Source organism: Oncorhynchus masou, chromosome 1 (assembly GCF_036934945.1).
Source record: "Oncorhynchus masou masou isolate Uvic2021 chromosome 1, UVic_Omas_1.1, whole genome shotgun sequence".
Classification (NCBI taxonomy): Eukaryota; Metazoa; Chordata; class Actinopteri; order Salmoniformes; family Salmonidae; genus Oncorhynchus; species Oncorhynchus masou.
The window spans coordinates 8,238,756-8,253,755 of record NC_088212.1 but is presented as its reverse complement, the minus strand read 5'-3'; the positions used below and the strand labels follow the sequence as shown (position 1 = coordinate 8,253,755).

The 15,000-nt window shown below is 47.2% G+C and overlaps 1 protein-coding gene across 1 annotated transcript in view; it reads right to left on the bottom strand.

Annotated features, from left to right (window-relative positions):
• Positions 1-15,000, bottom strand: part of LOC135506298 (protein unc-13 homolog B-like) — a 76,616-nt gene that overhangs the window by 4,750 nt on the left and 56,866 nt on the right. The window contains exons 18-24 of the mRNA XM_064925823.1: positions 11,870-11,947; positions 11,456-11,533; positions 11,335-11,355; positions 4,915-5,003; positions 4,467-4,604; positions 4,036-4,159; positions 375-419 (exon numbers count right to left, since the gene is read on the bottom strand). Coding sequence (XP_064781895.1) covers positions 375-419; positions 4,036-4,159; positions 4,467-4,604; positions 4,915-5,003; positions 11,335-11,355; positions 11,456-11,533; positions 11,870-11,947 — 573 coding nt within the window. The remainder of the gene's footprint in view (positions 1-374; positions 420-4,035; positions 4,160-4,466; positions 4,605-4,914; positions 5,004-11,334; positions 11,356-11,455; positions 11,534-11,869; positions 11,948-15,000) is intronic.

The following is a 15,000-nucleotide window of genomic DNA, read 5'->3' as shown; positions in this document are numbered from 1 at the left end:
TTGTGTGTGTGTGTGTGTGTGTGTGTCGTTTCGCACCAGAAAGGATCTTGTTGACGTGAATATGACCTAATACAACTTCAGATCGAGCTCAGTTAACAAACACTTAGATTGATTATCGTCGACAACAGGTTTGATTACCAAGCTAAGCAAGGCAACGAGACAAGGTCAAACATCCCCAAAATAGATCTGGATTAAGTGAGAAGAATAATGTCCTTGTTGATCATAAACTACAGCCACCCGTCTGCTATGTTTTCATGGTCGTCACTCACTGGCTGTGTTATGGTCCCGTGTACAGAAATTCAAACGTATCGCTTGGTTCTAAACAGAAGGTGTATATCTATAGATATAGAAGAAGTAGATAAAGTGGTCTGTACCTTCAGGTTAGACAGCCCCTTGGCAACGGTCAGAATCTGAGCTCCCTGGAGACATAAGAAACATCATCAGGCATGTCCTCAATGGTCAGAGGAAGTTGAGGGACTGGGGGAAGGAGAACAGTGGAACCTTAGTGGCATATGTTTCTTTAATATGTCCAATAAAACATCTTGACGTTCTACAGGGTGGTGCTGGTAGACTGTCTGATGGAGACAGGAGTTCTCGAGGGTGGTGCTGGTAGACTGTCTGATGGAGGTCTAGAGGGTGGTGCTGTTAGACTGCCTGATGAAGACAGGAGGTCTACAGGGTGGTGGTGCTGGTAGACTGTCTGATGGAGGTCTAGAGGGTGGTGCTGGTAGACTGTCTGATGGAGGTCTAGAGGGTGGTGCTGGTAGACTGTCTGATGGAGGTCTAGAGGGTGGTGCTGGTAGACTGTCTGATGGAGACAGGAGGTCTAGAGGGTGGTGCTGGTAGACTGTCTGATGGAGGTCTAGAGGGTGGTGGTGCTGGTAGACTGTCTGATGGAGACAGGAGGTCTAGAGGGCGGTGCTGGTAGACTGTCTGATGGAGGTCTAGAGGGTGGTGCTGGTAGACTGCCTGGTGGAGACAGGAGGTCTGGAGGGTGGTGGTTCTGGTAGACTGTCTGATGGAAACAGGAGGTCTAGAGGGTGGTGGTTCTGGTAGACTGTCTGATGGAGGTCTAGAGGGTGGTGCTGGTAGATTGTCTGATGGAGTTCTAGAGGGTGGTGGTTCTGGTAGACTGTCTGATGAAGACAGGAGGTCTAGAGGGTGGTGCTGGTAGACTGTCTGATGGAGACAGGAGGTCTAGAGGGTGGTGCTGGTAGACTGTCTGATGGAGACAGGAGGTCTAGAGGGTGGTGCTGGTAGACTGTCTGATGGAGACAGGAGGTCTACAGGGTGGTGGTGCTGGTAGATTGTCTGATGGAGACAGGAGGTCTAGAGGGTGGTGCTCATAGACTGTCTGATGGAGACAGGAGGTCTCGAGGGTGGTGCTGGTAGACTGTCTGATGGAGGTCTAGAGGGTGGTGCTGGTAGACTGTCTGATGGAGGTCTAGAGGGTGGTGCTGGTAGACTGTCTGATGGAGGTCTAGAGGGTGGTGGTGCTGGTAGACTGTCGGATGGAGACAGGAGGTCTAGAGGGTGGTGGTTCTGGTAGACTGTCTGATGGAGGTCTAGAGGGTGGTGCTGGTAGATTGTCTGATGGAGTTCTAGAGGGTGGTGGTTCTGGTAGACTGTCTGATGGAGACAGGAGGTCTAGAGGGTGGTGCTGGTAGACTGTCTGATGGAGACAGGAGGTCTAGAGGGTGGTGCTGGTAGACTGTCTGATGGAGACAGGAGGTCTAGAGGGTGGTGCTCATAGACTGTCTGATGGAGACAGGAGGTCTCGAGGGTGGTGCTGGTAGACTGTCTGATGGAGGTCTAGAGGGTGGTGGTGCTGGTAGACTGTCTGATGGAGACAGGAGGTCTAGAGGGTGGTGCTGGTAGATTGTCTGATGGAGACAGGAGGTCTGGAGGGTGGTGCTGGTAGACTGTCTGATGGAGACAGGAGGTCTAGAGGGTGGTGCTGGTAGACTGTCTGATGGAGACAGGAGGTCTAGAGGGTGGTGCTGGTAGACTGTCTGATGTAGACAGGAGGTCTACAGGGTGGTGGTGCTAGTAGACTGTCTGATGGAGACAGGAGGTCTAGAGGGTGGTGCTGGTGATTGTCTGATGGAGACAGGAGGTCTGGAGGGTGGTGCTGGTAGACTGTCTGATGGAGACAGGAGGTCTAGAGGGTGGTGCTGGTAGACTGTCTGATGGAGACAGGAGGTCTACAGGGTGGTGGTGCTGGTAGACTGTCTGATGGAGGTCTAGAGGGTGGTGCTGGTAGACTGTCTGATGGAGGTCTATAGGGTGGTGCTGGTAGACTGTCTGATGGAGACAGGAGGTCTAGAGGGTGGTGCTGGTAGACTGTCTGATTGAGGTCTAGAGGGTGGTGCAGGTAGACTGTCTGATGGAGGTCTAGAGGGTGGTGCTGGTAGACTGTCTGATGGAGGTCTAGAGGGTGGTGGTTCTGGTAGACTGTCTGATGGAGACAGGAGGTCTAGAGGGTGGTGCTGGTAGACTGTCTGATGGAGACAGGAGGTCTAGAGGGTGGTGCTCATAGACTGTCTGATGGAGACAGGAGGTCTAGAGGGTGGTGCTGGTAGACTGTCTGATGGAGACAGGAGGTCTAGAGGGTGGTGCTGGTAGACTGTCTGATGGAGACAGGAGGTCTAGAGGGTGGTGGTGCTGGTAGATTGTCTGATGGAGACAGGAGGTCTAGAGGGTGGTGCTGGTAGATTGTCTGATGGAGGTCTAGAGGGTGGTGCTGGTAGATTGTCTGATGGAGACAGGAGGTCTAGAGGGTGGTGCTGGTAGACTGTCTGATGGAGACAGGAGGTCTACAGGGTGGTGCTCATAGACTGTCTGATGGAGACAGGAGGTCTAGAGGGTGCTAGTGCTGGTAGACTGTCTGATGGAGACAGGAGGTCTAGAGGGTGGTGCTGGTTGACTGTCTGATGGAGACAGGAGGTCTAGAGGGTGGTGCTGGTAGATTGTCTGATGGAGACAGGAGGTCTAGAGGGTGGTGCTGGTAGACTGTCTGATGGAGACAGGGGGTCTACAGGGTGGTGCTGGTAGATTGTCTGATGGAGACAGGAGGTCTAGAGGGTGGTGCTCATAGACTGTCTGATGGAGACAGGAGGTCTAGAGGATGGTGCTGGTAGACTGTCTGATGGAGGTCTACAGGGTGGTGGTGCTGGTAGACTGTCTGATGGAGACAGGAGGTCTAGAGGGTGGTACTGGTAGACTGTCTGATGGAGGTCTAGAGTGTGGTGCTGGTAGACTGCCTGGTGGAGACAGGAGGTCTAGAGGATGGTGCTGGTAGACTGCCTGGTGGAGACAGGAGGTCTAGAGGATGGTGCTGGTAGACTGCCTGGTGGAGACAGGAGGTCTACAGGGTGGTGGTGCTGGTAGATTGTCTGATGGAGACAGGAGGTCTAGAGGGTGGTGCTGGTAGACTGTCTGATGGAGACAGGAGGTCCAGAGGGTGGTGCTCATAGACTGTCTGATGGAGACAGGAGGTCTAGAGGGTGGTGGTGCTCATAGACTGTCTGATGGAGACAGGAGTTCTATAGGGTGGTGCTGGTAGACTGTCTGATGGAGACAGGAGGTCTAGAGGGTGGTGCTGGTAGACTGTCTGATGGAGACAGGAGGTCTAGAGGGTGGTGCTGGTAGACTGTCTGATGGAGGTCTAGAGGGTGGTGCTGGTAGACTGTCTGATGGAGACAGGAGGTCTAGAGGGTGGTGCTGGTAGACTGTCTGATGGAGACAGGAGGTCTAGAGGTTGGTGCTGGTAGACTGTCTGATGGAGACAGGAGGTCTAGAGGGTGGTGCTGGTAGACTGTCTGATGGAGACAGGAGGTCTAGAGGGTGGTGCTGGTAGACTGTCTGATGGAGACAGGAGGTCTACAGGGTGGTGCTGGTAGATTGTCTGATGGAGACAGGAGGTCTACAGGGTGGTGCTGGTAGACTGTCTGATGGAGACAGGAGGTCTAGAGGGTGCTAGTGCTGGTAGACTGTTGGTATATACAGATTTGTGAGGATGGCAGATAGACTTACGAAACCATTGTCGCTCTGAGGTAAGATGACGGTCTTCTCCAAGCTGCTGAGGACGATCTTCCACAGATCCTTCAGTATTCTCTTCAGAACCGTCTTCTCGCAGGTGTCAGCAAACAGACTGAGACTGGGGTTACAGAGAGAAGAGAGACACAGAAACACTGAGCCCCACTGTAACCTCTCTCCCCAGACAATATCAGAGCCCCGAACCAACTCCCTTCTGTGCAAGCTAGCTCTGTCACAAGATACTACTTGATCCAACATGGTCTCAGTGTGAAACTCACACACACACAAGTCTACCATCCAAAATACAATTGCCTAGGAAACTGCATTTTTTTTTTTTTTGCTGCCCAAATGGCATCTGTATGAATGTACACTACAAGCCCATCTCCGCACCAGAACTGTGTCCGACCATTTGTGTTCGCCTCACTCACTTTACATCCAGGAAGTCCATGAGAGGCCTCAGCATGTTGTCAGCGTCGGCCTCGGCCGTCTGGCGGTTAGGATGACCCGTGATCTGGTACACGATCTCAGCCATCTGATGCATGCAGGCAGTCAGACGGGCCTGGAAGCTACAACAGGAAGTTACAGTTGACAGCCAGTCAGAACTACTGACTCAGGGGATTTGACAGGTACACTTATAAGGAACATAGTGAAACTACCACCTAACCTATCAGAGGGCAATGTGGATCTATTACCAAACCGATGACACCTGTCAAATTCTCTCAGATCTCCACAAGGGCATGTGGAGTAGATTCTAGGGGTCCATTTAGGATAGGATCTACTACTGACCCTCGGGTACCTGTGTGGATGGGACAGGATTGATTGGACAGGGTGGATGAGAGTGCAGAGGGGGGTTGTGGGTGTTTCTGGTTTGCTCACCTCTTGCCAAACATGGAGCTCAGGTTGTCCAGGACAGTGGTCAGTTTGACCTGCAGGTCATTCATGATGTCCGCTGTCTCGGAGTCCAGCTTGAGAGAGAGTGACATAGAGAGGGGAGAAAGAGAGAAAGAGAGGGGGAGAGACAGAGGGAGAGAGAGAGACAGAGAGACAGAGAGAGGGGAGAAAGAGGGGAAAGAGAGAGAGGGGAGACAGAGGGAGATGGAGAGAGAGAGAGGAGACAGAGGGAGAGACAGAGGGAGAGAGAGACACAGAGAGAGAGAGACAGAGAGAGAGAAACAGAGAGAGACAGAGAGGGAGAGAGAGAGAGAAAGAGGTAGAGATACATACGGAGAGAGTATGAGAGAGAGAGACAGAGAGAGACAGAGACAGAGACAGAGAGAGGGAGAGACAGAGACAGAGAGAGACAGAGAGGGAGAGAGAGACAGAGAGGGAGAGGAAGAGGGAGAGTAAGAGACATACATAATGACAGGTTCGTCATGTATTTCCTGTGTAGTTAGGGCTCGACTCACATCTTGTACCTGTGCAGTGACTCAGCCCATAATATGTAAACGCTCCACTTACCTGCCATTGTAAATGCCTTTCATTAGCAGTGACCTATTCTATCAGTGACACCATACAATCCCACAAAAATATCCTTCCCACTTAGATGACTCAACACAACTCTAAATGATACCGCTCTGCACACTCCAACGGTTTATCTCCTACTTACTGAAGGATGCCCCTTGTGTCCTGTATTGGTCTTGATCCTGAGTGTAGTCGTTCATCAGCTCTCCACTTTACTCTAATGTAACCTGTTACAGCACACTGATGGAGCTTCGCAGGCTGGAAAACATCCTCAGGCCTACGGATAACAATAACTCCTGACTTCGCTTTCATTTTTAGGGTTGGGCTCAATTCGAACACTTTTGGAATAAATAGCTTCTCCATTTTACATTTACATTTAAGTCATTTAGCAGACGCTCTTATCCAGAGCGACTTACAAATTGGTGAATTCACCTTCTGACATCCAGTGGAACAGCCACTTTACAATAGTGCATCTAAATCATGTAAGGGGGGTGAGAAGGATTACATTATCCTATCCTAGGTATTCCTTGAAGAGGTGGGGTTTCAGGTGTCTCCGGAAGGTGGTGATTGACTCCGCTGTCCTGGCGTCGTGAGGGAGTTTTCAGTTTATCAAGAAGTCATTGAAAATAAATGCCTATTTTTTTTTCTATTTATTAAACTGTATTTTCAGTGTACTTCCTGAATCGACTGCCTTTCATTTCAACTGACCTCAAACCTCATCCATTCACTGGTCCAGCCCTCCAATTGACCCGGTTTAGAATGGACCCTGCCGGACGGGGGGAAGAGCAGTGGCGGCTCTCAAGATATTCATGTGACTCACCACTGGTGACCAGGGTTCATTCCCAGAGTGGACCCTTCAGACATTCTCCCCCTGTCGACCTCTTGTCATTTCTGATCTGTCTAAATAGAGAGAGTGGAAAGACCCTGCTGCTAACAGAAGGTAGAGTAGCACACAGCACACACCAGTGGGTGACCTGTTATTAGAGAGTACTCTAAGAGAAGGGTTCTTAACTAGTCAAGTTCACTCGAGACATTCCAGGTTTTTCCCCTCTGTGGTTGTCATAGCAGCAGTTGGAATCACAGGAAAGGCAGAGAAAATATTCTAATCCAAAAGGTCCAATTGAAAAGGCTTGTGGTTCATACCCAAGGTGCAAATTAATTACTTAAAAATCATACAATGTGATTTTCTGGATTTTTGTTTTTAGATTCCGTCTCTCACAGTTGAAGTGTACCTATGGTAAACATTACAGACCTCTACATGCTTTGTAAGTAGGAAAACCTGCAAAATCGGCAGTGTATCAAATACTTGTTCTCCTCACTGTAGGTGTGTTTCTGCACAACAAAGCTGTAGACAACCTGTCTGACCTGGTCTCTAACAGTGGTGGAAAAAAGTACCAAATTGTCATACTGTAGTAAAAGTAAAGATACCTTAATAATAGAAAATGACTCAAGTAAAAGTGACAGTCACCCAGTAAAATACTACTCGAGTAAAAGTCTAAAAGTAATTGGTTTGAAAATGTTGTAAATTAATGACAAAAGTCAAATATAATTGCTAAAATACACTTACACAAGTATCAAAAGTAAAAGTAAAGTTATAAATCATTTCAAATTATTTTGTATTGTATTGGGGGGTAGAATACTGTATTGTATTGGGGGTGTGTAGAATACTGTATTGTATTGGGGGGTGTAGAATACTGTATTGTACTGGGGGCTAGAATACTGTATTGTATTGGGGGGGTAAAATAATGTATTGTATTGAGGGGGTGTAGAATATTGTATTGTATTGGGGGGTAGAATACTGTATTGTATTGGGGTGTAGAATACTGTATTGTATTGGGGGTAGAATACTGTATTGTATTGGGGGGTAGAATACTGTATTGTGTTGGGGTGTGTGGAATACTGTGTTGGGGTGTGTGGAATACTGTATTGAACTGGGGGTAGAATACTGTATTGTATTGGGGTGTAGAATACTGTATTGTATTGAGGGGGTAGAATACTGTATTGTATTGGGGGGTGTAGAACACTGTATTGTATTGGGGGGTGTAGAATACTGTACTCCATTGTGTCCTCCTCCCAGAGCGCTAAGAACCTTGGCGTGATCCTGGACAACACCCTGTCGTTCTCAACCAACATCATGGCGGTGGCCCGTTCCTGTAGGTTCATGCTCTACAACATAGTACGACCCTGCCTCACACAGGAAGGGCGCAGGTCCTAATCCAGGCACTTGTCATCTCCCGTCTGGATTACTGCAACTCGCTGCTGGCTGGGCTCCCTGCCTGTGCCATTAAACCCCTACAACTCATCCAGAACGCCGCAGCCCGTCTGGTGTTCAACCTTCCCAAGTTCTCTCACGTCACCCCGCTCCTCCGCTCTCTCCACTGGCTTCCAGTTGAATCGCATCCGCTACAAGACCATGGTGCTTGCCTACGGAGCTGTGAGGGGAACGGCACCGCTGTACCTCCAGGCTCTGATCAGGCCCTACACCCAAGCAAGGGCACTGCGTTCATCCACCTCTGGCCTGCTCGCCTCCCTACCATTGAGGAAGTACAGTTCCCGCTCAGCCCAGTCAAAACTGTTCGCTACTCTGGCCCCCCAATGGTGGAACAAACTCCCTCACGACGCCAGGACAGCGGAGTCAATCACCACCTTCCGGAGACACCTGAAACCCCACCTCTTCAAGGAATACCTAGGATAGGATAAGTAATCCTTCTCACCCCCCCTTTAATGACTTAGATGCACTATTGTAAAGTGGCTGTTCCACTGGATGTCAGAAGGTGAATTCACCAATTTGTATTCGCTCTGGATAAGAGCGTCTGCTAAATGACTTAAATGTAAATGTCTTAAATGTATTGTATAGGGGGTAGAATACTGCATTGTACTGGGGGTAGAATACTGTATTGTATTGAGGGGTAGAATACTGTATTGTATTGGGGGGGTGTAGAATACTGTATTGTATTGGGGGGTGTAGAATACTGTATTGTACTGGGGGGTAGAATACTGTATTGTATTGGGGGGGTGTAGAATACTGTATTGTATAGGGGGGTAGAATACTGTATTGTATTGGGGGTAGAATACTGTATTGTATTAGGGGGTAGAATACTGTATTGTATTGGGGGGTAGAATCTGTGGAAAGAACTGAAAACTGCTGTTCACAAATGCTCTCCATCCAACCTCACTGAGCTCGAGCTGTTTTGCAAGGAGGAATGGGAAAAAATGTCAGTCTCTCGATGTGCAAAACTGATAGAGACATACCCCAAGCGACTTACAGCTGTAATCGCAGCAAAAGGTGGCGCTACAAAATATTAACTTAAGGGGGCTGAATAATTTTGCACGCCCAATATTTCAGTTTTTGATTTGTTAAAAAAGTTTGAAATATCCAGTAAATGTTGTTCCACTTCATGATTGTGTCCCACTTGTTGTTGATTCTTCACAAAAAAAATACAGTTTTATATCTTTGTTTGAAGCCTGAAATGTGGCAAAAGGTCGCAAAGTTCAAGGGGGCCGAATACTTTCGCAAGGCACTGTATGTAATATATATGTAATATATAGGTGAGATTAGGGCTGTGGCGGTAATAACAGCCCTAGGTAGGTTTTAATAAACCCACCAATCAGAGGGATTCTCAATCTTATTAGCAGATACCTGTGTCTCATGTCTTGATTAACTGAGAAAACAGGCGGATTTAGGGATTAAATAACTGAACCGTTTCCTGAATGGGAAATTGCTGAGTCACTGGGCAATCACTCAGCAGTTATAGAACAGCAGTAGCCTATGGCACTCGAGCTAATGATAATCTTCCTGGAAACCTCCTAAATGGGACCCTATTCCCTAGGTAGTGCATAGGCACATAGGGTCCTGGTCAAAAGTAGTGCACTATTTAGGGAATAGGGTGCCATTTGGGACGCATTTCTGTATTTAGTTGAGCACGCTCATTCACTTCCTCGCTCCCTAGAGGTAAGGGCTGTGCATATTCTTATCGGCAGACTCAGTAGCCTTGGTTTTTCTAATGACTGCTTTGCCTGGTTCACCAACTACTTTGCAGACAGAGTTCAGTGTGTCAAATCGGAGGGCATGCTGTCCGGTCCTCTGGCAGTCTCTATGGTGGTTCCACAGGGTTCAATTCTCGGGCCGACTATTTTCTCTGTATATATCAATGATGTTGCTCTTGCTGCGGGCGATTCCCTGATCCACCTCTATGCAGATGACACCATTCTGTATACTTCTGCTAACATCTACTCATATCAAACTAGCATCCAGCTATCCCTCACCGTTATCTCCAATGCTAATATCTACTAATATCCAACTAGCATCCAGCTATCCCTCACCGTTATCTCCAATGCTAATATCTACTAATATCCAACTAGTATCCAGCTATCCCTCACCGTTATCTCCAATGCTAATATCTACTAATATCCAACTAGCATCCAGCTATCCCTCACCGTTATTTCCAATGCTAATATCTACTAATATCCAACTAGCATCCAGCTATCCCTCACCGTTACCTCCAGTGCTAACATCTACTAATATCCAACTAACATCCAGCTATCCCTCACCGTTACCTCCAGTGCTAATATCTACTAATATCCAACTAGCATCCAGATATCCCTCACCGTTATCTCCAATGCTAACATCTACTATTTATCGACACTCTTCCTTTTCCTTTTCTCTGATCTGAATAAAGTCTAATGTCTTCAGATGTTAGTCATCACCCAGCGTGGAGATAAGATTAACCCATTCCACCAGCCCCCCCGTCCTGTGGAGAGAGATCCAACATTTTGACACGCGCTCACATTCAATTATCTGCAGGCTCCCTGCTAGTCGCTAGTCTATTAACATCTGACATTAGAGGAAGGAGGGGAAGACATTACACTGAGGAGCTGTGTTGTAAATCTCTAAAGTGGCTTTTTGGAACTCTGTGAGCTCTGCGAGAGTAGTTAGATAAGGACATTTGATTGCTGCCACTAACGGCACTAACTGTAGGGGAGACAGACGTTTGTGTGTGTGTGTGTGTGTGTGTGTGTGTGTAGGGAGGCGGGGGCTGGAGTTTGGGTGGTTACATGGATGCAGAGGGATTTTAAAGGAATCGGTATACACTTAGTCATCTTTACCCAGAACCCCCTTAACTTCTGAACCAGCAGACTGAGGACGGGATGGAGAGAATAAAAGAGAGGGCAAAATGAAGAGATTAAAACCATCCCCATGACATGTATGGTTATATACAGTGCCTTGCGAAAGTATTCGGCCCCCTTGAACTTTGCGACCTTTTGCCACATTTCAGGCTTCAAACATAAAGATATAAAACTGTATTTTTTTGTGAAGAATCAACAACAAGTGGGACACAATCATGAAGTGGAACGACATTTATTGGATATTTCAAACTTTTTTAACAACTCAAAAACTGAAAAATTGGGCGTGAGAGACACTCAGGGACAGTCTAAGATTTACCCAGAGGAGGAGGAGAGACACTCAGGGACAGTCTAAGATTTACCCAGAGGAGGAGAGACGCCCAGGGACAGTCTAAGATTTACCCAGAGGAGGAGAGACACTCAGGGACAGTCTAAGATTTACCCAGAGGAGGAGAGACGCCCAGGGACAGTCTAAGATTTACCCAGAGGAGGAGAGACGCCCAGGGACAGTCTAATATTTACCCAGAGGAGGAGAGACGCCCAGGGACAGTCTAAGATTTACCCAGAGGAGGAGAGACGCCCAGGGACAGTCTAAGATTTACCCAGAGGAGGAGGAGAGACGCCCAGGGACAGTCTAAGATTTACCCAGAGGAGGAGGAGAGACAGGTTCTTGACACCTTGGACCCAGGTCAGATATAACCTATGACCTACCATACACTCCTCTGTATCGACCTGGAGAGACACACACATGGCCGTTAGGCTTTAAAGGGTTCAATATGCACAGTTGAGTTACCCACCCCAGCACTGTGTGTCTCAAAGTATTGATTCTCACCTGTTTAGCCCCCATGCACTCAAACATCTTCTCCAACAAGACCCGCATCTGTTGTATGTTATTCATCAACACACAGGGCTGAGAGAGAGAGAGAGAGAGAGAGAGACAGAGAGAGAGAGACAGAGACAGAGACAGAGACAGAGACAGAGAGAGAGAGAGAGAGAGAGACAGAGACAGAGAGAGAAAGAGCGAGCAAAAACAAAGTGTGTGTGAGAGGATAGAGATTCAGAGAGAAACAGGGAGAAAGAGAGAGAGCGAAAAACAGAACAGAAGAGAAAAACAGAACAGTAAGTTAGAGAAAGAGATGTGTTATTAAATACTGTTCATGAACTGTAAAGAGCATATAGAGACCTTCAGAAATAAGCTTAGTGGGTGGGCTTTATACAGCATTGGGTCCTTCTGAAAACTACTCACTATCTTCTCCTTCTGGCAGTAGGAGGGGAACTCCTTGGACAGGATAGCACAGTACTGCATCAGCACCTTGGTGATGGTCTGGAGACAGAGAGAGAGAGATGTCAACACTGTTAGAATACCTCCTCAGTTCATTGTGTCCAGCGGCACCTGACCATCACTGCGTCATGCCTGCATGCTACATCAAACCCATTCTATTTCCATTTGTTGAGTATTTTCTGCACCTTTAAACCCTGATCTCAATTCAGGATGATTTCTCTGACAGACCAAGAGAACAAGTTGTGGATACAATGAATCTACAAGTTACAGAGTTTTTGTGTAAGTGGAATGGCTAAGTGTATATGTGCATTAGCATCGAACAGCCGCCGTGATATGCAGCTGTTCAGGGAAGCTAGAAACCATTATACACAGGCAGTTAGATAAGCCAAGGCTAGCTTTTTCAAGCAGAAATTTGCTTCCTGCAACACTAACTCAAAGAAGTTCTGGGATACTGTAAAGTCCATGGAGAATAAGAACACCTCCTCCCAGCTGCCCACTGCACTGAAGATAGGAAACTCTGTCACCACTGATAAATCCACCATAATTGAGAATTTCATTAAGCATTTTTCTACGGCTGGCCATGCTTTCCACCTGGCTACTCCTACCCCGGTCAACAGCACTGCACCCCCCACAGCAACTCGCCCAAGCCTTCCCCATTTCTCCTTCTCCCAAATCCGTTCAGCTGATGTTCTGAAAGAGCTGCAAAATCTGGACCCCTACAAATCAGCCGGGCTAGACAATCTGGACCCTTTCTTTCTAAAATTATCTGCCAAAATTGTTGCCACCCCAATTACTAGCCTGTTCAACCTCTCTTTCGTGTCGACTGAGATCCCCAAAGATTGGAAAGCAGCTGCGGTCATCCCCCTCTTCAAAGGGGGGGGACACTCTTGACCCAAACTGCTACAGACCTATATCTATCCTACCATGCCTTTCTAAGGTCTTCGAAAGCCAAGTCAACAAACAGATTACCGACCATTTCGAATCTCACCATACCTTCTCTGATATGCAATCTGGTTTCAGATCTGGTCATGGGTGCACCTCAGCCACGCTCAAGGTCCTAAACGATATCTTAACTTCTTGAAACTCCCCATCCCGGATCCGGGTTTGTGACTAAAGCCTCAGGCTCATTAGCATAACGCAACATTAACGATTTCTGAAAATCGCAAATAAAATGAAAATAATGCGTCTGCTCTCAAGCTTAGCCTTTTCTTAACAACACTGTCATCTCAGATTTTCAAAATATGCTTTTGAACCATAGAAATTGACTAATTTGTGTAAGAGTATGCAAAGCTAGCATAGCATTTTGAGTAGTATTTAGCACGCAACATTTTCACAAAAACCAGATAACCTAATAAATAAAATCATTTACCTTTGAAGAGCTTCTGATGTTTTCAATGAGGAGACTCTCAGTTACATACCAAATGCGCAGTTTTTCCTGAAAGCGTCTGTGTGTAGGAGAAATCGTTCCGTTTTCTACATTGCGTCTGGCTACCGAAACGAACCGAAAATTCAGTCACCTACAACGTAAAACTTTTTCCGGATTATCTACATAATATCGACCGAAACATGGCAAACGTTGTTTGGAATCAATCCTCAAGGTGTTTTTTCACATATCTCTTCATTGATATGCAGTTCGTGGAAGCTTGCTTTCCTCTCTGTATCCCATGGAAAAATACTGGCAGGTGACTTTTGCGCACCAATTTCGGCGCAGGACACCGGGCGAACACCTGGTAAATGTGGTCTCTTATGGTCAATCTTCCAATGATCTGCCTACAAATACGTCACAATGCTGCAGACACCTTGGGGAAACGACAGAAAGGGCAGGCTCATTCCTCTCGCATTCACAGCCATATAAGGAGACAATGGAAAACAGAGCCTCAAAAATCCTTGTCATTTCCTGGATGCCATCTCATCTTGGTTTTGCCTGAAGCTCACGTTCTAGGGCACGCACAGAGAATATCTTGGTATTTCTGGACACGTCAGAGTGTTTTCTTTCGAATGCTATCAATTATATGCATAGTCGAGCATCTTTTTGTGACAAAATATCTTGTTTAAAACGGGAACGTTTTTCATCCAAAAATGAAATAGCGCCCCCATAGATGTAAGAGGTTAACCGCCATCGATAAGAAACATTACTGTGCAGCCGTGTTCATTGATCTGGCCAAGGCTTTCGACTCTGTCAATCACCACATCCTCATCGGCAGACTCGACAGCCTTGGTTTCTCAAATGATTGCCTCGCCTGGTTCACCAACTACTTCTCTGATAGAGTTCAGTGTGTCAAATCGGTGGGTCTGCTGTCCGGACCTCTGGCAGTCTCTATGGGGGTGCCACAGGGTTCAATTCTTGGATCGACTCTCTTCTCTGTATACATCAATGAGGTCGCTCTTGCTGCTGGTGAGTCTCTGATCCACCTCTACGCAGACAACACCATTCTGTATACTTCTGGCCCTTCTTTGGACACTGTGTTAACAACCCTCCAGGCAAGCTTCAATGCCATACAACTCTCCTTCCGTGGCCTCCAATTGCTCTTAAATACAAGTAAAACTAAATGCATGCTCTTCAACCGATCGCTACCCGCACCTACCCGCCTGTCCAACATCACTACTCTGGACGGCTCTGACTTAGAATACGTGAACAACTACAAATACTTAGGTGTCTGGTCAGACTGTAAACTCTCCTTCCAGACCCATATCAAATATCTCCAAACCAAAGTTAAATCTAGAATTGGCTTCCTATTTCGCAACAAAGCATCCTTCACTCATGCTGCCAAACATAAAACTGACCATCCTACCAATCCTCGACTTTGGCGATGTCATTTACAAAATAGCCTCCAATACCCTACTCATCAAATTGGATGCAGTCTATCACAGTGCAATCCATTTTGTCACCAAAGCCCCATATACTACCCACCATTGCGACCTGTACGCTCTCGTTGGCTGGCCCTCGCTTCATACTCGTCGCCAAACCCACTGGCTCCATGTCATCTTCAAGACCCTGCTAGGTAAAGTCCCCCCTTATCTCAGCTGGTCACCATAGCTTCTCCCACCTGTAGCACACACTCCAGCAGGTATATCTCTATAGTCACCCCCAAAAC